Consider the following 22,750-nt stretch of genomic DNA (forward strand, 5'->3'; position numbering starts at 1 on the left):
TTTGGTTTGCCACCCAGTATTTTAGTTAGGTGGTTTTCTTACTGAATTTTAGGACAGGGATATATATAGGAAGGTTTAGTTTGGTTCTTAAATCTGTATGATATGAAAATAAATGGTGGGGTAATTTGTAAATTGTTTATATTTTATTTTTTGAATGAAATAAAATTCAAGAGATATGAAAGGGTAAACAGTGAAGTCTCCCTCCCATCCTGTTCTTCAGCTAGATCCCCTTCTCAGGCAACCCTGCCATCAGTTTCTAGTGTAAACATCCAGTGATATTTACTGTGTAGATAAGCAAATATTAATAGATATTTTCATTTTAAAAATATAAATTTATAGTATACTATACATGCTGTTCTGTGCCATTTTTTTCCATTTAATACATCCTAAAGATCATTTTATATCCGTATATAAAATCCTCTCATTTTTTAAAATGTACAGTATGGATGTACATAATTTAACCTGTCCCTTACTGGTGAACAGGAAAATTGCAATCTTTTGCTACTGTAATGCCGAAATGAATTACTTTGTAATAAACTTATGTCATTTTGTACATACATAAATTTCTCTAGGATAAATGGTCAGAGTCTGTGCACTTGTAATTTAGATCTACAATTAAACTTATGTCTGTAATTTGTTTTTTCTTAGTTTGCACCAGCAATGCAAGTGCCCATTTTCCCATAGCCTCATTAACACAGCATATTAGCAGTCAATTCTTGGCCAATCTTGAGAGGTTAAAAAAAAACCCCAAAACACAATGGTATTCTTCTATGAGGTGGCATTTCATGTTTAAGACTTGTGGGATTTCCTTTTCTGTGAATTGTCTTTTTTTCTCTCTTAAAATCTCCATCTACTTATTCTCTTCATATTAATCTTAAAGTAAATCCAAGACATGGCATCATTTTATCTAAATATATTTCAGTATATATCTTTTCCTTAAAAAAGACTTTAAAATAATACCACCATTCCTAAAAATACTAATTTCTTATCACAAATATCTGAAAAAATAATGTTTTGAAAAGTTGATTTGAATCAGGATCTAAACAACAGTCCACACTCTGCAGTTGGTTATGACTTCCCCTGTAATATTTTTTATTTTTTTATTATTATTAAAAAAATTTTTTTTTAATGTTTATTTATTATTGAGAGACACAGAGAGAGAGACAGAGCATGAGCATGGGAGGGGCAGAGACAGGAGAAGACACAGAATCCGAAGCAGGCTCCAGGCTCTGAGCTGTCAACACAGAGCCTGACGTGGGGCTCGAACTCACAAACTGTGAGATCATGACCTGAGCTGAAGTTGGACCTTAAGTGACTGAGCCACCCAGGCGCCCGGCCTGTAATATTTTTTAATAAAAAATTTCAAGCATACAGAAAAGTTGAATTATACATATACCTAAACCTACGCCTAGTAAAATTTTGTCTTATTCTCTTCCTCACTTTATATCTGTATATTCATCAAGCTATCTTCTTTTCTTTATAGATGTCAAAGTTGCAGACATTGATCTTAAGCTTTGATTGATCTTAAGCTTGATCTTAAGCTTTTTGGAATACATATTGTTAATTAGGGTTTTTTCTTGAAGTAAAATTTACAGTGAAGTGAACAAATGTTAAGTGTACCTTTCACTTGATACGTGTTAATGTACAATTGTGTAACACAAACCCCTAGCAAGCTATGGAGCATTTCCATCACATCAGAAAATTCCTTTTCCCAGTCAATTCCTACACCACTCCCATCCCTTCTCCCTGTTAGAATTTTGTTTTCACCATAGATTAGTTTGGCCAATTCTAGAACTTCATATAAATGGAGTCATACAGTATGTATTCCTGTGTAAATTTTCACTCAGCATGTTTTGAGATTTCATTAATATGTTTCAGCTCTTTGTTCCTTTTCATTGCTGAGTAGTATTCCATTGTATGAACATTTCACAATTTAACCTTTCACTTAGGTGAACAACTGGTGGACAATGGGCTGTTTCTAGTTTTTGGCTCTTATGAATAAAGTTGCTATGAACATTCTTGTGCAAGCCTTTTTGTGGATCTATGTTTTAATCTTTTCAGTAGGAGAATAGTAAGATTGATTATCTTTTTAATTTTACTAGAAATTGACATACCTTTTTCCAAAGTGGTCATCCTATTTTATATAGACCAACAATATGAGAGTTCCAGTAGGCCCACATCCTCATTGTTTGGTGCCAGCTTGTAATTTTAGCTATTCTGTGTGTAGTGGTATGTTGGTTGTGGTTTTAACTTGCTGTTCATGATGATGTTGAGCATTTTTCATGTTTATTGGCCATACAAATATCTTCTTTAATGAAGATGAAGTGCCTATTATTTCTTTTAATCCATGTTTTCCCGTCCATTACTTTTGCCCTTATTTGAAGAAATAAGATTTATTTATAGAGGTTTCCACAAACTGAATTTTGCTGATTGCCTTTTTGTGATGTTTTTATATTGTGTTTGGGTTTTTTCTTAATAGGAGCCCTTCTTTTTTTTTTTTTTAATTTTTTAAAAATGTTTTTATTTATTTTTGAGACAGAGAGCATGAGCAGGGGAGGGGCAGAGAGAGGGGGAGACACAGAATCTGAAGCAGCCTCCAGGCTCTGAGCTGTCAGCACAGAGCCCGACGCGGGGCTCAAACTCATGGAGTGTGAGATCGTAACCTGAGCTGAAGTCAGACGCTTAACTGACTGAGCCACCCAGGCGCCTCATGGAGCCCTTTATTCTTGCAAGGAGCTACCTCTGTGAATACCTTTCCCTCTGGCACTTTGGCATTTTGGTTGCTTATCATGGTAGAAATTATTTTTATGGGGGCGCTTGGGTGGTTCAGTCAGTTAAGCATCCGACTCTTGATCTCATCTCAGGCCTTGATCTCAGGGTCATGAGTTGAAGCCCCTCATTGGGCTCCATGCTGGGCTTGAAGCTTACTTTTTTAAAAAAACAAAAATTATTATTATGTGGTGCAATTCTTAAATCTCCCCTTGTATGGCTTCTAGGTTTTGTGTCACAATTAGGACATCCTAGTGAAATGATTTTGAAAGTACCTGGTAACAAGGCATGAAGCCAAGGTGGATTGGAATATGGATGGACCTAGTGAAACTCACAAGGATCACCAAGATACATTTAAGAAGAAGCCTTCCAAATGATCCAGACTGAATTTGAAGTCCACAGGTGAAATTTCACAAGTATATTCAAAGACCCGTGATTGCAAAACATAACTGGTTCTAACTGAACTAAAGAGGCTCTCAACCTTTCTTTCTGCCACGTGACAGTGACATTAGGGAATAAAGACCAAGAGTTAAAGAGAAACTGAGTTATTCACAATTTCTGGTAGGCTGGCTGTAATTCCATCCATTTCTTGTCCTCTTGAGAAAGCAAATGGGGGAATACAAGCCCAATACAAGTTGGGCTAATTTTTAACCTTCTTTGACTTCTAAGAATAAATTTTTTTTTGAAGTTTATTTATTTTGAGAGAGAGTCAGTGTGCAAGCAGAGGAGGGGCAGAGAGAGGGAGAATCCCAAGCAGGCTCTGTGCTCTTAGTGCAGAGCCCACGGGGGGACTTGATTTCATGACCGTAACATCATGACCTGAGCTGAAATCAAAGAGTGGGATGCTTAACTGATTGGACCACCCAGGGGCTCTGAGAATAAATTGTTTTTTGATAGACCTTATAGTTGAATATGAATGGATGCTATTGTGTCAGAAAGCAGCACCCCCCAAATGGTAAGGCACTGTTGCTGCCTGGGGACTTGTATAGCTTTTCTACTGAACCTGCCTGTTGGAGGCCTGAGTGCTGTGTCTCTATCAAACTCAATTATTAACTTGTAGGAATCTGACATCCTCAGCAATGCTTACAACTGGTCACTGGCTCTATTTTTAACTAATTTTACATTTCAAGATAATACGTTTTCTGAATAAAGTTTGCCTTTTATTCTAAAGTTTATTTTTTAATTTATCTTGAGAAAGAGACAGCATGGGCAGGGGAGGGGCAGAGAGAGAGGGAGAGAGAACCCCAAGCAGGCTCTGCACTAGCAGTGGAGAACCCCATGCGGGGCTCAAACTCACGAACTGTGAGATCTGGACCTGAGCCAAAACCAGGAGTTGGTTTCTTAACTGACTGAGTTACCCAGGCGCCTCCAAGTTTACCTTTCATTCTAGGTGTAGAAATGGTATTTCTCAGATACTTGATTTCTGATTTGATAGACTGACATGCTTATAAGATTTTCTTATACAAAAGTAGTTGTGTTAACAAAATTAATTGTCCTCAGGAATGTTGACAATAAAAGATCTCAATAATTGACAAATCTTCAAGCCCACCAGCGTCTAAGAATCCTTGAGATTTGACCTGAGGGACCTCTAAGTGGATATATTAGGCTAAGTTATTTGAAAAATGTTTTATAATCAATCAAAACATGGTCACTTCTGAAATACAATTCTTTAAAAAAGCTTACATTTTCTGTTGAGCAAAGCTGAAACGAGGTTATAATAGACAGTGGTCCTGAGAACTACTTCAAAATCACTAGTCCGTCGTTGACTCCTTTCACAGAATGGTTAAGTTCCCTTTAAGAGTTTCATCATACATTTTTATTGACTTACACTGAGGTATAAATCTGACTTAAAATCCTCATTCTGAGGAAAATTCTTACTCTATTTGGAAATAACATCTAGGGAGTTAAATTAAGTTCTATAAGGTTAGACCTATAGTTAGGAGTATGAAAACACCCTTTTTTAAACTTTTAATTTCAGGATAGTTTTTGGTATACAAAGATATTGCAAGAATAGAATTTCTATATGCACCTCACCTAGTTTCGCTACTGTTGACTTCTTACATTGCTACAGATTTGTCACAACTAACATTAGTACATTGTCATTAACTACATTCCACACTTCAGATTTTTTTGGCTTTTTCTTCGTAGGCTTTTTGTCCCCAGGGCACATTACATTTAGTCCTTGTGGCTCTTTAATCTTAGACTTTATTTTGGATGACCTTGACAACTTTAAGGTATACTGGTCAGGTACTTTGTAGAATGTCCCTCAATTGGAGTCTTCTGAGGTTTTTCTCCTGGTTAGACTGGGGTTATAGGATTTGGGGAGGAAGAACACAAAGGTGCCATTTCACTACACCTTGTCAAAGATTCACGTTCTAAGCGTGACTTATCACAGGCATCAGTTTTCATGATCTTGCCAACATAGAGTTTGCTAAGTGACTATAAATTTCCTTTTATTTCTTTCTATATCATACTTTTTTGAAGCAAGTTACTAAGCATGGCCCACATTGAAGAAGCAGGAAGTTCCATCTTCTTGAGGAATAGTAGCTACATAAATCATTTGTAATTCTGTGTAGATGTGTCACTTCTCCCTTACTTATTTAATCTTGTATATCAATATGGACTCCTAAAATTTTATTTTTTGGCTTATAATCCTATATTACGTTATTTTGTTGCTCCCACTGTTTTTGGTTTTTATGCCACTTCCTTACTTTCTGGTATTACAAGATGTCCCAGACCTAGAATCAGCCATTTCTCCAAAGAGCCCTGGTTCCTTTTATTGGAGAATGGTATTAGAAACCAAACTTAAGTTTCTTTTTATTTTTTATTTTTGAGAGAGTATGAGCAGGACAAGGGCAGAGAGAGAGGGGGACAGAGGATGTGAAGTGGGCTTTGTGCTGACAGCAGAGAGCCCAGTGTGGGGCTTGAACTCCCAAACCGTGAGATCATGACCTGAGCCAAAGGCAGGTGCTTAACTGACTGAGCCACCGGGCCCCTCAGAAACCAAGCTTCTGTTTCTTTTTTTTTTTTTAATATGAAATTTATTGTCAAATTGGTTTCCATACAAAGATTGGATGCTGGGTTGTGCCTGTTGTTACCAAGTGTTGGCTTCCAGGCCCTTTCAGCAGAGGGATCTGTGTACCAACCCATATTCATCTTCCCCAACCGAAATTCTGCATCCACTTCCCCCTTCCCTCAGCTTTTGGCAACCACAATTCTACTGTGTCTGAATTCGACTGCTCTAAGGAGTCATGCAAGTGGAGTCACATGCTCTTCTATGGCTGGTTTGTTTCACTTACAATGTCCTCAAGGCTCATGCATGTAGTAGATGTCAGAATTTCCTTCCTTTTTAAAGCTGAATAATATTCCATTGTACGTATCTACTGCATTTTATTCTTTCATTGGTCAGTGGACACTTGGGTTGCTTTTCACATTTTGGCTATTGTAAATAATACTGTGAACATAGGTGTATAAAATGTGTTTTGAGTCCCTGTTTTCACTTTTGACTACAGTATACCCAGAAGGAGAATTGCTCTATTACGTGGTAATTTTAATTTTTTCAGGAACCATCACACTGTTCCACAGTGGCTGCACTGCTACCAACAATGCACAAGGGGTTCTAATTTCTCCACAAGTTAATTTTGAAGTCCAACCTCTGTTATTTTTTGTTGTTAACTGTGCTTTTGGGGTCTTACCTAAATTTTTGCCAAATAGTTGTGATGAAGTTTTTCCTCTTTTTTTCCTATGAGTTCTAGTTCTAGCTCATTTGTTTAGATCTTTGAACAATTTTGAGTTAATTTGTGTATGTTATGTAGTAGAGGCCCCACTTTTTTTTTTTTTTGGCATGTGGACATCGAATTTTTGTCAACAAATTTGTTGAGAAGACTGTCCTTTAAGCCCCTTTTGGTCTTGGCACCCATCTCAAAAATCATTAGTCCATATATGTGAAGGTTTATTTCTAAGTTCTTTCACTTCATTGGTCTAGGTCTTTATGCCAGTACCATGTTGTTTTGATCACTGTAGCTTTGTAGTGAGTTTTGACTTCAGAAGTGAGACCTCCAACTTTGTTCTTTTTTAAGACTGTTTTGGCTATTTGGGTGTCCCCTGAGATTCCATATGAATTTAAGACAAATGCTTCTATTTCTGCAAAAAATATGGGTATTTTTGATAGGAATACTTGGAATCTGTAGATGGTTTTGGGTAGTATTGACATCTTAATGATATTAAGTCTTCCAATTCATAAACATGGAGTGTCCTTCTATTTGTTGGTATCTTTAATTTCTTTAGGCAGTGTTGTATAGTCTTCAGTGTACAAGTCTTCTGCCTCAGGTTGTTTAGTCCTAAGAATAGTATTCTTGTTGCTACTGTGAATAGTGGAAAGAACAGTTTTTGTTTTTTTTAATTTTTTTTTTTTAACGTTTATTTATTTTTGAGACAGAGAGAGACAGAGCATGAATGGGGGAGGGTCAGAGAGAGGAAGACACAGAATCTGAAACAGGCTCCAGGCTCTGAGCTGTCAGCACAGAGCCTGACGCGGGACTCGAACTCATGGACCATGAGATCATGACCTGAGCCGAAGTCGGCCGCCCAACCGACTGAGCCACCCAGGCGCCCCAAGAACAGTTTTTAAGGAAGACAGACCTACTATGAAGTCAAGCCTTTCATGACTTTGTTTCCTTGCTTTTGTTGACAGCTACACTAATAACAGATCGTTGGAGCTTTGTTTCAAAAAGAGAAAGGGCTGGGGCGCCTGGGTGGCTGGCTCAGTTGGCTGTGCGTCAGCTGTGCGTCAGACTTCGGCTTAGGTGGTGATTTCACGGATCATGGGTTTGAGCCCTGCATCTGTGGTCAGCACAGAGCCTGCTTCAGATCCTCTGTCCCCCCGCTTCTCTCTACCCCTCCCCTGCTTGAGTGCTTTCTCTCTAAAAAAATAAAACATGAAAAAAATGCTAAATAGCTTATGTGTAAGTCTCAATAAAATCTCAGTGGCTAATTATTCTTCCTCATATTCCATGTACAGAGCTGCCTCTTTTCAATTTAATTCAAAACTAATTATAAATAACTTTTGCTAGTTTAGGATAATTCCCCATATTATCTGTAGCACTTAGAACAGTGCTGAAAACATGTAGGTGGCCAAAAATAAGACGAATGAAGAACCACACACACACACACACACACACACACACACACAGAAATATTTAAAGGGAAAAAAAACAGTCAACAACCTAGGCAAGACTATTAGATTTTATTCTTTCCTAGTACTCTTATAGCTCAACTTTACCATGTAACAAGCCAGACTTCCCGAATAACAACTCTTTCCTAGGCTATAACCCTTCTCAGGAGACAGAAGATCAAGTATCATGGTTCCAGGATGTTTTCACCCCAGAATTCTAAACCAGTTATAGAATCATATCTTCTTAGGTCTTAATTGGAATCAAACAATCTAGGCACATGTAACATAATCAAAATAGCATATACCATTTCTTTCCTTCCCTTGTGGAATGCACATTCCTCTTTTCCCCCAAAGGGTTTGTTATGAAGAGATGTTTGAGTGTCACGTTTTCCAAGAAACCTGTCTACCAGTTCAAATTCTTGGCTCAGAATAAGGTATCGCTTATTCAAGAAAATTTAATAAATATTCTGATCTAATTGTTCTCAGACATGGACAAATTTGTTTTACACGCAACTTAGCTTTGCTTTCAATAACTACTTGCAAAAGTCAAACCCTATCTTTAAAATATCTTACAATTTTCCTTAGGACTTGGGAGAGCAGGGAAGGATGAGGAAGGGAGTTGGCTTATTTTTTAGTAGGACATTCTGAAAAAGGCAGATATTTACTTTTGAAGTCAAAGTGGATAAACTGTCAAGTGTTCCTCTTGTTCTGATATTGAAAACATTTATAGCCCAGGGCCTTCCTGGTCCTGAAACTATAATAAATTATAATATTGTTTTAAGTACATTCAAAATTTATATTACTCTTTAATTTCTTTTCCCTGAGTTTGGGTTCACAGTTTGGTAGAGATACTTGAAAGAGGTAGTTAGTGGGGATGAAGAGGAAACAATGTTTATGTCTAGCAGCACCCAGGGAAAATATATAATATCTATTATTTTGATCTCAGGTAACATTTATCTTTCCCCCTTGAATCTGCACATTAATAGAGGGAGATAATCATTTTCCTTTTCTTATCTGTTGGACTCTCTCTCCTATTATATTCACCCCAGTATTATTATCACTATTCATAAAAATGAATAGCCCCTCCAAAGACAAGTTACAGAATTAAGCCTTCAAGGTGGAGTTGTTTAGATTTAGAAGAGAGGGGCTCAACTGAGTAACTTTTATTCATATAGTCATTAGGGAAAATGAGCAAAATTTCCAGGACCCCCAACTACTCACTGCCTTTTCTCCCTGGACCTGGTTTATTTAAATCATTGCTATCAATTCTGGAGTTGATTCTAAGGTCTGGGCTCTAGGAAATCTTGACATCTGACACAGGTACAGACACTGGTCCAGGCCTTGGCTTCCAGTCTTACGATGGGCTGGCGGAATACTGTTTCATCAGATGCTCATGGCAGGGATTGCAAACTCGCTCAGGCTTGATACTTGAGGGAAGAGGCAGTTCATTTGTTGAGCAGGTATCACAGAACGTTCCTCTGCAGTTCTTACACATATTCTACAAGGAAAAGAGGAGGTTAGGTGGGGGATAGAGGAGCAGGGCATATAGATGCATGGAATAGAAAAGGCCAGATATGGTAATTATGGCAATACCTAATTATTGACTAATGTCTGCTATGTGCCAGATAGTATCTGACCAAACAGTTTCTGTCTACAAGGAAGCCTACTGTCTAGTTCTTAGATCTAAACGAAGAGAAGCAGTGCCACAGAATTCAAAAGAACAAATAATACACAAATTGCTTACTCTTAGAATGTTCGCACCCATTATATTCACTTTTATGTGGGCTAATTCTAAAATTAGTTTGCAAGTACTTAAGAATACTCCAAATAAGGAGGCAGGCAGTGAGTGACCTAGCCATGGACTGGGTAGCGGTAGCCAGCCTAGGATTAAAAAACTTGCTGAGCATGAAGTGAAAGTAGAATTCCTAATACACTGATGTGCTTAATGCTTCCCTGTAATACTCTATAGACATATCTTTTGGGATATCAGCGCAGCAGGAGCACAGCTTCCCTGCATCCTCTTTATAGGGAAATCAGTCTCTTTATTAAGCTTTTTGAATATTTAGTGGCCATGCAATGGGACAGCACGTGGGTCATTATGGCAGTGTCACTGGTAAGGCTGTGTGATAGGGTGGCACACACATAGCTCCAAGGGTCCCTAGTAAAGGCTGTGAAGAGTAATTCCCCCCGTTAATAATGCTGCTTTCTCCCAAACAATTCACCTTCCTGAGGATGCAGCAGAGGTAGGGGGTCACTTTTATTTGAAAGCCTGAGAGGAATTTTCCTCTGACATATTGTAGTTACTGTGCAGAATTAGAAAAGCCAGAATTAGATTCTCTTCCAGAAACAGACATTATTTCTGTAATTCCAATTCCAACTCTATAAAGGCAGCTCATCTTTATCTGATTCCGTTAAGACTAGGTCATATTATAGTTTTGCTTGTTAAAATTCAGCATGATCACAAAGGGTAGCATAGAGGCCGCAAAGGCAGAATTCGGCACATTTCCTCATCTCTTCCAAGCACTTGTTTCTTACAGTCATTTGCCCATTTCTTGAACATCTATGAACTGGGGACCACATGACATGCAGGGTCGGGGGGTGGATATTACTATGAGCAGGTCAAAGACCTGGCTATCAGAACACTTGCTGTATCTGAACACTTCCTTCACTCTGCCTACTCTAGCAAACTGGGGAAGCGCTCAAGCAGAGACCCTTGAGGATCTGAGGGGATAACAAGTGGTTTTGGTGGAGAGAGCTCATTTCCCTCTCAGAGGCTGATTCTCCAAATAATTCAAAGAATCTCCCTTCCCCAAAACTGATTTGTTCTAAGCCGGATGGAGTACTGGAAGAGTACAGACTTTGGGGCCAAAGTCAGGCTGCAGCTGGGCCTTGCCACTTATGACTTGAAGTGCTTCACATCTCTGAGCCCCAGGTTCATCTACAAAATGATGTCACAGAGGAGATAAGCTTTACAACAGGGACTTGGTCTACGCTTTGCTCATTACTCTTTCTCCAGCACACGAGATAGCACATTCTACACAGCAGGCACTCAATAAACATTTATAAATTTGTTTTAAATTCTTTATATTTGTGTTCATGGGGATTTACTGACATGACATACTATGACTGAAAAAAACGGGTACACAATAAATGCTTGCTCCTTTTGCTTTTTCTCCCCACTCTGCACTCTACACAGCAAAGTCCCTGTTACTGAAAGGGACTAGTGGTGTAACGGGCATCCTGGTGAAGAACCTGTTTGGTTCTCAGCATCGTTACCTTTGCAAGGCGGCCGTCTTGCTGGCACAGCTGACACATCTGTGGCTTTGCAGAGAGCAGCGGCTGGTCCTAAACCACATATTGAGCCAGTTAGCTTCTCTTGGTCTCAGAAACATGAATACTTTCAGAATACTCATTTTTTTTAAGTTACAAAATTAATACAACCACGCTACAGGCTATCTGGAAACTAAAGAAACAAATTGTATACGGTCCTCGCGCCTTAATACAACTCTACTAATCTTATCACTATCCTTGGAGCTCTTTTCACTTTTATAATAAAGTAACATGTGATTTCAGTTATAAAAAGAAAATTCAAGTATACAAGTATGAAGTAAGAAGTTTCAAAAAGCCCCATCCCTCTTTTCCTATCATATCATCAGGAATAGAAAGCAATATTCTATTTTGCTTTTTTTTTACTTTTTTTAAATTCCTAACAGATAAATGAAAGGGGTGACTCAGTCATAGCAGCCTGTGTCTTCTTTCTCATGGGTTGTCATATCCTATTATATATGCAAAGTATCTTACAACCATTTATATTTGTTTATTTCCAAGTGAGCAAGAAGTATTTTTTCTGTTTTATAGAAGAGAAAACTAAGGGAAGAGGAGGCACTCTCTTAGGTCAAAGAGAATTTCTAAGAAGTGAGACGTGCCATTTCCTTAGTAAATTGCTCAGAGCTGTACTACTTCCTGTGAGAGTTTCAGGCCAATGCGTGTTTGTTGAGGATACTGTTAAAAGGACGGGGCACAGAGGCCTGTGTTCAGCTAGGAATGGGACAGCCAACTACATCATTTACACGAGATGTTTGAGAACAGGAGACTCGGTTACCTGTTCATTCGCAGGGGGAGACGGCAGCCTACAATGGAAAATTAAAAACAGTAACAAACAGCAACTTATTATATTTCCATGTGAATCATTTCAAAAGCAAAGAAAAAGCATTACCATGGTTCTTTTATGTTGTTGGAACTGACATAATTATTAATCTTGACCTCCAAGGAGAAGAAATTTTTGTAGTTAAACCTATTACTAGAATCTGATCCTTGACCTACATTATGGTTCCTGTTTAAAAATGGATTTGGAATTACATTTGTTGTTTTCTTTTTACTGCCAAGAAAATAGTTAGCACTTGTATCCCAGCCAATAAAACTCCAATGGCCAATGCTATACATTTTAAAAGTTTCTTTTTTCTGATATTATAGAAACCTATTATATGTCATGTATTAATCCCCTCTTCCAAATATTCTTAAGATGTGAACTTTAGCAAATTAATGAGGGAGAGAATGGATGAGATTGTCACAGTTCTGGGGATAATGCACCACAGATCCACAGTGGTTCCAGTTCTCTTCCATCGAGTGGCAGGGCGACCACCAGAGTGACCAGGTTCTCAGCTGTTCCTTGGACCGTAATCCCAAGAAACCTGGGTATGTTTTAGGATTGTAGTTCAGGATCTGGGAGCTGCTTTAGACAAAGGACTTATACACAGAAGACATGGTAAGTAGAGGCAACTTAGGTGTGCCACCTTGCCTCTCTGCTCCTCAGTTTTCGCATCTGTAAAGTAGGAACAGATGATTAAACTTTCCTAAGAATTAAAATGTTAAGGAAATAATGAATGTGATGTGACACAGACATAAGGTAGTCTTGTCTTATATTCCCAGGGCCTAAATCAAAACCTGGCATGTAAGGTCCTCCTGATTGTAAAGTACTTGGTTTTAGGCTGGAATGGGGCTGATTCTGAAAGGCTCTTTTAAGTCCTTGTTAATTTTATAGCCTTTCTAGTTCCTTTCTGTGGCCCATGCTGATCTGTGGGGTAGTTTAAGGTTAGTCCTATATCAGACCATGCTCTCTTTGGGAGTAAACTTAAAGGCTTTGGAATCATTCTGGCCTTGGAGGCCAAGTGCCTGCATAATCAGTCTACTGTTGGGACTCTGATTTATCTTCTCCAGCAGCTACTTTGCTCAGGTGGCACACGGCCTTATTCTTGAGGCATCAAAGCCTAGACAGGGACAGGTGCCAAAAATGTACACTGCATTGTTCTCTCCAACCCCCACTGTGGTGTCTTTCTTGTTATTAACCTTTGCTGTTGTTGTTGTTGTTGTAACAGAGCGAATTTTGGAGCAGTTTTAGGTTCACAGAAAAACAGAAAAACTGAGCAGAAAGTACCGACATTTCCCAGAAAGTATTTCCAATATACTTCACCGGCCCCCCATGCTCCCCCAATATCTACATTCCGTAACAGGGAAGGGGGGAGGGGGTAGACAATGTTACAATCAGCAAACCTACACTAACACGTCATAACTACTCAAAGTCTGCAGTTTAGGGTTCACTCTTGGTGTTGTACATTCTATGGGTTTGGACAAATGTAAGACATGTATCTAGCATTACAATACCATAGGAGTATTTTCACTGTCCTAAAAAATTTTTACTGTGCTTAAATCCATGCATATCCCCTACCCCCTGGCAATCACTGTCTCCATGGTTTTGGCTTTTCCAGAATGTTATACAGTTGGACCACCTTTGTTTTTTAATGCAGTGGCACTGTGTAATATTTTGTTATATTTCTACTTGCTAAAATAATTGTTAAAAGTTCACTTCCTTGATACTATCCTAATACTTTTCATAGTGAGCAAATCAGATGAAGAGTTAAGAAAAAGACAAAGAGTTAGGCTGTTTGAGACCCTTAAGAGAAAGGACACGAGGGAAATGAGAGGATTTATGTGAAACATAGCTGCCCTCTACTAGCTCACAAGTGGAAACAAGTCCTACTCAAGTACACTAAAGGCCCTGAGAAATGCTATGACTTGTACTTCGTTCCTTTGTGATGCCGATCCAGTAAAGATGAAACATAATCTTTGAAGTGATCATGTGAGTTTGAGGACTAACCAGGGGAAGAGTCGGAGGACAGCTTGATTATTACCCTGCTTTCTTCTAAAATGGACTAAATGGGTTTGGTTTTAATACGTGCTCTCTGCTTGACTTGTTCATGCCCCCTTTGAAATAACTTGCTGGAGTATTACTATTACAAGTCAGTGTCTGGTCAGTGCTATCGCCCATATGTATCGAAAGGTCCCTCTTCCCACCCAAAATACATTTATATCTTAGTATTTTATTAACAGACACCTGTGGCTTTCGTCCAGGGGCTTTTTAAGTTTAGCATTTTCCTCTTGAATTTTGTGCTTCCCATCCTGCCAAAAGAAAACAGCCCAGTATATTAATTATTCAGAATGCTAAGCAGTGATGATGCTGCAGACATTTTCTTCTGTATTGACTTAGCTTAGGCATAACACTAAGCAGCTTTATTATTATATGGAAGGAATTTACCTTCCAGAATATTTCCTCATTCTTTGCTCTAATTACTTTCTTAACAAATTATTCTGATAGGGTTTGCAACAAATGATTTTCAGAGTAGGTATTCTCCTTAACTCTTGCAATTCAAATAAAATTCAGAATATATCCTATTTACTTGTGAGTAAATAGTGAGCTCAAGGTATCAGTTACTGCTTAGGGTATCTTAGTTACTTCTGTCTATCTCTATATATCTTCACCTCCCACTCCCCACTGAGCTCTGGATAACTGGTAAAACCAAGCATGGCCATATATAGCAGACTATAACCCTGTGGACACTCAGTCAAGCAGCTGCCACAACACCGTAACAACTTGCATAGCCTAGACACTTGAGTTTTGTATTTCGAAGGACCAATGTAAAGTTCCAAACATCCACTCTACCAAAGTGTGTAAGCCCTGCCTAGGCAGTTTTCAGTGACAAATTCTTTCTGTGGACACTGCTGTCTGCCTTGAGCTGCTGTCCATCAGCCTCCAAAAATAGAATGCACATTCTTAGACCACTCAAGTGTCAAGGAAAGGAGGTTAATGCAACATTTATACTCCTGGAACCCCTACCGCAGGACAATTCCAGATTGAGAAACTTAAGGCCTCACTGGAAAAGCAGGGTAAAAAAGGCCAAGAATTTAAGTAAATCTCTATAAGCCCTTCTAAGTAGATTTTATGTTTGCTAAACTAAACTAATGAAGTTGGCATGCTACAAAAGGAGTGGTATTTTGTACACTTTAAATTGCAGTGAATACTACTACATAATAAATTTCTATTTACCATTATTTTCTGCTCTCCAGCAAATTAGCATCTCTTTCTCTAGCAATTTTAAATTAAGAAGCTTATAAATTTGTCCTGCTTTGTTATATATGATGTAAACAAAGACGATAATTTTTTCCCTGTGTCTGTCTTTGACAGAAAATGTATTTAATACGTTTCTAATTTTATTATTTAACGACATTGGCTCCCGTTTCATGGATCCCAGAGATGGACTTTTCCATTTTAGCTTCCTAACCACTACAGGAGCTGGGAGTCTCACTCCTAAGACTGTCCTGTAGATATGTCTACTCTTGCTCTTTAATCACTCTATGTTCCCTCTTCTAATTTCCCAAGAAAAGTAAATGGAATCCTCATGATTCTGAAAACGGTATACAGAAGCAAATCCATATTTAAGACAATTCTGTTAAATGGAAAATCAGGGTGGGGAAAGATTACTATAACATATTATTGAAGATGTTAGCCAGTAGAATCCCAAGGAACACCAGTTTTTGTTAAGATACCAAAACAATCTTAAAGCGAAAGGGATTAAGAGGGTCACTGGAAATCATGGTTATTAATCTTCTTTTCCAAATGAAATCAAGTCAGAGAGAGTGTCCAGAGACAGACTGAGAATCAAGGCCTTGTGTTTACCCTAGGTCTTGTCTGCCATCTACATACTCAAGGCCACAGCAATTAAGCTCATGTTCCAGGAGAGAATATTGTCCAGCCCATCGAAGTAGCCTCTAAAAATTAAGTAAATGAACAAGGGAATAACAAATATTACCGTTTTGGGTTCTGGCTTCTGAAAGCCCTTTCCTGGGATGTTCCTGTTGTTTTGTAACCTTCTTTCTCTTTCCTGTTTTAGCTCTAACTCAAGCTGGTGCCTGGGACAGATGGGAGAGGAAAAGGATGAAAATTTGGGTTTCTGCACTCATAATCTCTAAAGAACGCCCAACCCTTTTCTTAAAGCTCAGCAATTACATTTTAATACTTGATTAATAAAAGGATACCAGATATATATGGGCAATCAGGTTTTAAGGTGTTAAAATATAATACAGTAAAACCAGTAACACTAAAATACAGACATTTTTTAAATCTTTCTTGGGTAATTAAGAATGTACTTTAAGATCTCCTAGTACCCGAGGGTCACTCTGAATATCAGTATTAATATTAACTCTTTTTTTTTAAGAGTCTTACAATATTTCTTTAACATTTATTTATTTTTGAGAGACAGAGAGAAACAGAGCACCAGTGGCAGAGGGGCAGAGAGAGAGAGAGGGAGACACAGAATCCGAAGCAGGCTCCAGGCTCTGACCTGTCAGCACAGAGCCCAATGCGGGGCTCGAACCCATGAACCGTGAGATCATGACCTGAGCTGAAGTCGGCCACTTAACCGACTGAGCCACCCAGGCGCTCCTAATATTAACTGTTAATAAAGAGTTGTGGTCAACTGAATGGCAATTAGTAGGATTTGCTATAATGAAAGACAGTATTTACCAATTTTCAACAAGAAACAATATGAAAGCACTAACACTGTAGTCCCATTTCGTTTTAATTAGCTGGTCTCTCTTTACAGTTATGTGTTCAATGCCCAGTTACATCATCAGCCACTAATGTCCTTAGTAGCCGTGTGCTTTTATATCTAACAACAAAGTTCTCTTTGTTTGAAGTCAGTGGCTTCTGCAGAGAATTGAGTCTCATTTGACAGATAATATGGAAGAGTTGTTAAGGACTTGGGAGTCAAGAGAGACAGGCTTTGAGAATGCTGCCACTGACTAGCTGCACTGTGTCAATCTGGACAAACTGAACCCATCTAAGCTTTAATTTCATCTGAAAATGGGGGGGGTAATATAGTCAACTACTAATAGGGTTGATGGGAAGATGTTAGGACAGAAAGCCTGTGAAGTACTTTGTGAAGTTTCTGCACACAGTAAAAATTTAGGAAATACCATTATTAGTGTTAGGTTGGCTATTAATTCTCTTACTTCTTTCTATTTATTTGGGACCTTGAATTCTAATTTCCTAATTCTTTGGTTGCAAAGCATGTTGACAAGATTTGGAAATGTTGATACAGGTGAAGCTTTCTGAATCTAATTCCAGAGAAAGGACATTACAAAGACAGAACAGAGGAGGCTGGATCCTGGGACCGCCTAATCTTGCGGCTAGCCTTAGAATTACCCACGACCACCCTGTCAGCTCCTGCTGCCCTCTCTTCACCGCTGCCTGGTGAGCTCCTCCACTTCCAGCTGCAGACTGTTTATCTTGTCTCCGAAGTCCTGCTTGAACAGCCGGTTGTCCAACTCAGCAGACTGGCGGTCTCGCTCAGCCTGGCGCAATCTGGATGTGAGCCACATGAACTTGTGATAAAAAACAAAAGCCATGGTGGGGAGGAAGACCAAGTTTACAACACAAAATAAAGCAACCCAAGGAAGAAGGCATGGAGAGACGTGGTGGGGTGGGGTGGGGTGGGGGGGACAAAAAGCTTTGCAGGACACAGGGGAAGAAATTATATGAGGGAAAAAAGATGGAGAAGAAACAAATTCCAACGAAAAGTAAGATGAAGGTGAACCAGGCAGAGGAAAAGTTGATTTTCCACTTTTTTTTATTCTAGTACTACAGTTTACAGCCATTAGATGATAAACAATAAAACATCACTTTTTAGAAAATCCATATCCAAAGCCAACCTCAAGTACACAGTAATTAAAGTCAAATCCACCTTTTGTTTGTGTTTATTTCCTAATAGGTTTGGTACTTCATTTTTCTGCTTTACACACATAACTGGAACTTGCAAATGGGCAACTACCTTATTATATGTGGAATTAGAACATGTTCCTGGTCCTTTCCCTAAACCACAAATTATATTAAATCACGGACATTACACATTAACCCTTACCAAGGCTTTTCGGGTGTTTCTATAAGGAAAAGCCTTTGCCAGAGTTTGGCCATCTCTTTCCTTTTCCATTCCCACCAGGTTGTGTGTGACTAAGTGGACAAACAACTCAGCACCGGGCCTACGTAAGATTCCTGATCGTATTCTCTGGAGAATTCTAATGAATGTTTTCTTCTATATATCCCATAACTTTGCACCTATAAAGAAGCATGTTCTAAAAGGTGAAACCTCTGGGGCTCTATATAATAGAATTTGAAAGCATGCTATCTGTAGTCTTTAAAATGTTTTATTTTAGTGTTTGAGCACTCCTCCCAAATGCTCATAGAAAAGGCAATTCATCACCACAAAAGGTTGATGAAGATAAGAACAGGTGCAAAATTATAAGAACTAAAATAAGTTCAAGAGCACAGGATATTCCATGAGGTTAGTCATATGCTCTTTGACTTGACTTTGGTTCAAGTCTGTAAGGACCTATAGAAGCACAAGTGAAATCTATCTTACTCTCTTAATTCTGGTTTTTCCAAGAAGAAGGTAAAGAGTTTCAAAAGCTGGAAGCAAAGGGGGGTTATCTTTGTTCCCACCTAAGCAGCTGAAATGCTGCAAATCATACCAAAATGAGAAAAAAACATTTTTTTGTCAAGACTTTTTGAAGGAATGAAGGCTTATGTACAGCCTGTTCCCCCATATCAAAAGTCATTAAAAAAAAAAAATCCAAGTATTTATAGGCTTATTTACAATGCAAAGCCTAGAAAGGGGTAGATCTGGGGTCACTTAGAAAAAGAAGCCCTGCTAATTAATCACTCTTGTGGTTATCTACTGGGAATGTTTGTTTTTAGACTAAATAATAATAAAGAGTTTATTATGTATCTATTTCCTACCTTGAGATGGTTTTCTAATAAAATTAGATAGTTAGTTTCCTAGAGACTAGCAAATCCCCATCTGAACAGAAAGTAACAGAAGCTCTTAAGTCAATGTTTCCAGCAAGGAATGACAGGTGGGGAACCATCACTCATGTCTATACCTTGTTGTCTTTGCTTCAAAAGGAAAAGCAAGATAGATTTGAAAATTGTGTAGTGTTTTTTTTTTTGTGTTTTTTTTGTTTTGTTTTTTTTAATAGACGAGTTTTTCATTAAAATTGTTCTCTCTGAGCTACCTAAATAGGAAGTGGCACTGCAGGAAAATGGCAGAGGTAGAAGATGACAAATATTAGGAGGGTTTTCCAAGCTTCCACATTATTACGTTATCATAAGTTACCTAATCACTACCTTTATCTCTATGTACTTTAAAGAAATGTAATGATGCGGGTTTCCCACCCCCTCCCCCCCCAAAGTCACTAAGGCAAAAAAGTTGCAAGCAATCTTGGTTACTGAGAATAGAACTGTAGTGAGATGCTAAGTACTTATCCGTGGCTTGGGGAGTAAACCTACACAACAGAAGTGGAAAGGGGCCAGGGCCTAGGAGACACAGAGCTATTTTAGGAGAGTGCTAGTCCATACGCTGTCACCTCCTGTTCACTACGTCGCAGTGGCCGAGCAGGCTTGCTGGTACACACAATGCACCTAGAATCTGACATGGTCAGGGACTGCTTGTAAAGGCATCAATAAAATCAGCACACTGGGTTTTAATTAATTCCCTAGGCTTTTCTTGTGTGTGTGTTTTTTTTAAATGGTGTGTTTATTGGTCAACTCAGAAGTAATTTCTCAAAGTTTATTTGGCAATTAATTGAGAACTTATACTAAGGTTTCTAACTCTGGGGAGAAAATAAAGAAGAAAAAAACCCACAGCCTATATATCAAACTGTTTTTTTTTCCTTTCTTTTTTTTTTAAAGTCCCAACAAATTCAAAGTCAATTTTTGGTGACATTTTATGTAGAATCAGAGCCTAAATGTAGTAACTTCCAGATTTCTTTCTTTACAATTAACTTGTACGTCAGACTTGCGAGGTGACCACTTGCAAAGTGCCTAATGATGTTTGGGGATCAGTTTATTCGCTGCACTATTTAAGGTCTTTGCCTGTTTCACCAAATCCTTTTCACTAAATTAGTAAGATAAAAATAAAAATGGAGTGAAAGGGGAATGAGAAAATGAATAAACGGGAAAGACAAAAATAACAAGAGAAAAAGTCAGCTTAATATATGAAGAAGGAAGTCATTGTTTTAGTTCTGTCTACTTTAAGTGCCACGTCAAAAAACTATCAAAAAATAATTTGCACAACATTTCAAAAATACAACTTATGAACACCAAAATTAATCTGTTAAATCATAAACATGTAAGTGCTCATGAGCAAGCACTTAGAGAATGTCCTAGTTAGACCTGATACTCTTTTATTAAAAACCAGTCAAACCAGAAGTTTCAAACTTATTCGCTCATTTGCAATTAACTTGTGAGTTACCATGAATATGCAGTGCCATTTAAGACCACCCCCTGGTCAAGCATCATCTGAATAAAAGAAGTAACCCATTCATCCTTTCATTCACGCACGGGCTAAGCGAACATCTCGAACATCTCGCATGTTTCATGGCACTGAGGCAGATCCAACGAGGGAACTTAAAGAATTCATTAACTAACCCTGAGAACTCACACTCTCATCAGAAGGTACACACACACACACACACACACACACACACACACTAAGGCTGTAACGTGAGGCAGAAAGTGAGAAGTAAGCATTATGGGCAGGTATGGATATAAGGCTCTGGGAATTCCAACAAGGGTCAATGGGTAGACTACTGTTATCAGAGAAGTATCAGAGGAAGCTTTGGAGAGATGGCATTTGAGTCTGAATGTAAAAAATGTATGTCAAGAACAAGGGAGTGGGAAGAGGAAGGGCATTTCTAGTTGGTGGGTCCACTAGGGAAGGAATGGATGGGGAAAGTGGAAGCATGTGCAGGGACCAGCAACTGTGTAGTTTTGCTCAAGTAAAAGAAGGGTGACCAGTGGGTGTTAAAGGTGGTATCACGGGCTGGCAACACAGAATGACCGTGGGTGCCACAACTCCTTCACAAGAGGACGTGTTTCGGGCAGACTGAATTGTAGGTACCAGTTGAAACAGTCAGAAGACAAAAACCCAAGACTGGTCTCCAGAGGGGACAGAGCTGGAGACAGACAAATTTAAGATAGCGGGCAGGGGTGACAGTGGGCACACAGAACCGCTCAGAAGAAAGGAGAGACAAGAGGGAGATGGTGGGGAGGAGAGAAAGGAGCTAAAGCATTAGAAGGGCCCTCAGTACCCCTGACATCACTAGCACCAACGCATTCCGAGACTTCAATGATGAAGAAGAAAATAACAACTGTAAACATATTTAAAAGTGCTTTCATCCTCACAGGTTATCCCTCCTCCAACATGACACTGAAATGGGATTATGGAAGAGGGTTACTGTTCTGCTGTTCAAAACAGTCACAAGAGGCTGATATGTTTCTTAAAAATGTTTTCAGTGACATCTTAGAGAAACACAAAATTTAACTGGCTTTCTACCAGCATGCCTGGTGTTAAGTTGGGAGAATCTCATACACTTTGTTTGCCAAATGCAGAGCACACTTCTCTTACTTCCAGCACTAAAAGCCCCAAGTGTTTCACTAAAGAAACAGCACTTTTACCTTTGTTCGAGTTGTTTGATGGTAGCAGCCATCTGATTAGTCTTCTCTTCCAAGCGACTGTTTAATTCACTTTTCTGTTTCACTCCTAAGTCTGAACTCTGTTACGGAAAAGAAGTATGAGTGATGTACATATAACATAAAGTCCTGAAATAAATCACACGTGCCTCTTGAACCTTACGAGTAAGTGGGAAATAGAGAAATAGAAATGCTCATATATTTGTATACCAGTTAATTTCCTGATGGAGAAGAAACAAAAAGCAATGTTTAAAATTAATATTGCTGTAAGCATCTTTGCCACAAAAATGAACATCAGAAGGTTCATCAATTTATCACATTTCAGTATAAAAGCTAATGGAATACAGAACTCAGTTGGCAGGTTAGGCTGGAGAGTAGAAATTATCTTATGGATGTAACAGACCCCCTTTCCCATTACAATCTGAAAAGTGACCATGGCTTTCCAGAACAGCAACACGGGACCCTGCAATGGTCTGATTCCCACAGTGGTTTATTGGCAGCTAGCCTCAAAATGAGATGCGACTCTGGGAAGCCCAGGGATCTTGGAGAGCCAGTGAGCCTATTCCTCTTATTCCCCCTACCTGCAGCTTAAAGGCAAGTTCATGCTTGAGAGCCCTGAGATCATCCAGCTGCTGTCGCAGAGACACAAGGGCGTCCTGCTTCTCACAGACATCCTTCTCCAGCATCTTCATAGCCAATTCCATCTCCTGTCGCATGCTGATCTGGATCTCCAGTTCTTTTTCAACATCCTGCCCCCAAAGGTAAATAAACTGCTTATTCTCTTTCATCAACTAAGTTCAAACTCTGCAATTCCAAAGGAAAAGGTGTGAACTCTCAGGTCTGAATATTTTGGCAAAATAGCTACAAGTTATCATTCAATGCAGAGACATTAACAACAATAATTAGGATCATCACAAAAATATTTACTCAATAATTTACAAATCTGA

The 22,750-nt window shown here is 38.7% G+C and overlaps 1 protein-coding gene across 10 annotated transcripts in view; it reads right to left on the minus strand.

Annotated features, from left to right (window-relative positions):
* Positions 1-7,999: 7,999 nt before the first annotated feature.
* RUFY3 (RUN and FYVE domain containing 3) overlaps positions 8,000-22,750 on the minus strand; it is an 80,474-nt gene continuing 65,723 nt past the window's right edge. For 3 of the 10 annotated variants that reach the window (XM_042936227.1, XM_042936229.1, XM_042936230.1), the window contains 8 exons: positions 22,385-22,552; positions 21,789-21,886; positions 17,520-17,639; positions 16,087-16,186; positions 14,334-14,398; positions 12,045-12,072; positions 11,219-11,287; positions 8,000-9,440 (listed from right to left, as the gene is read on the minus strand). In XM_042936227.1, coding sequence (XP_042792161.1) covers positions 9,297-9,440; positions 11,219-11,287; positions 12,045-12,072; positions 14,334-14,398; positions 16,087-16,186; positions 17,520-17,639; positions 21,789-21,886; positions 22,385-22,552 — 792 coding nt within the window. In that variant the 3' untranslated portion in view covers positions 8,000-9,296. Of the gene's footprint in view, positions 9,441-11,218; positions 11,288-12,044; positions 12,073-12,158; positions 12,765-14,333; positions 14,399-16,086; positions 16,187-17,519; positions 17,640-19,885; positions 20,227-21,788; positions 21,887-22,384; positions 22,553-22,750 lie in introns of those variants that run through there. The other 7 variants (XM_042936232.1, XM_042936233.1, XM_042936234.1 and 4 more) reach the window with 5 other exon arrangements.

Source organism: Panthera leo, chromosome B1 (assembly GCF_018350215.1).
Source record: "Panthera leo isolate Ple1 chromosome B1, P.leo_Ple1_pat1.1, whole genome shotgun sequence".
NCBI classification, from domain to species: Eukaryota; Metazoa; Chordata; class Mammalia; order Carnivora; family Felidae; genus Panthera; species Panthera leo.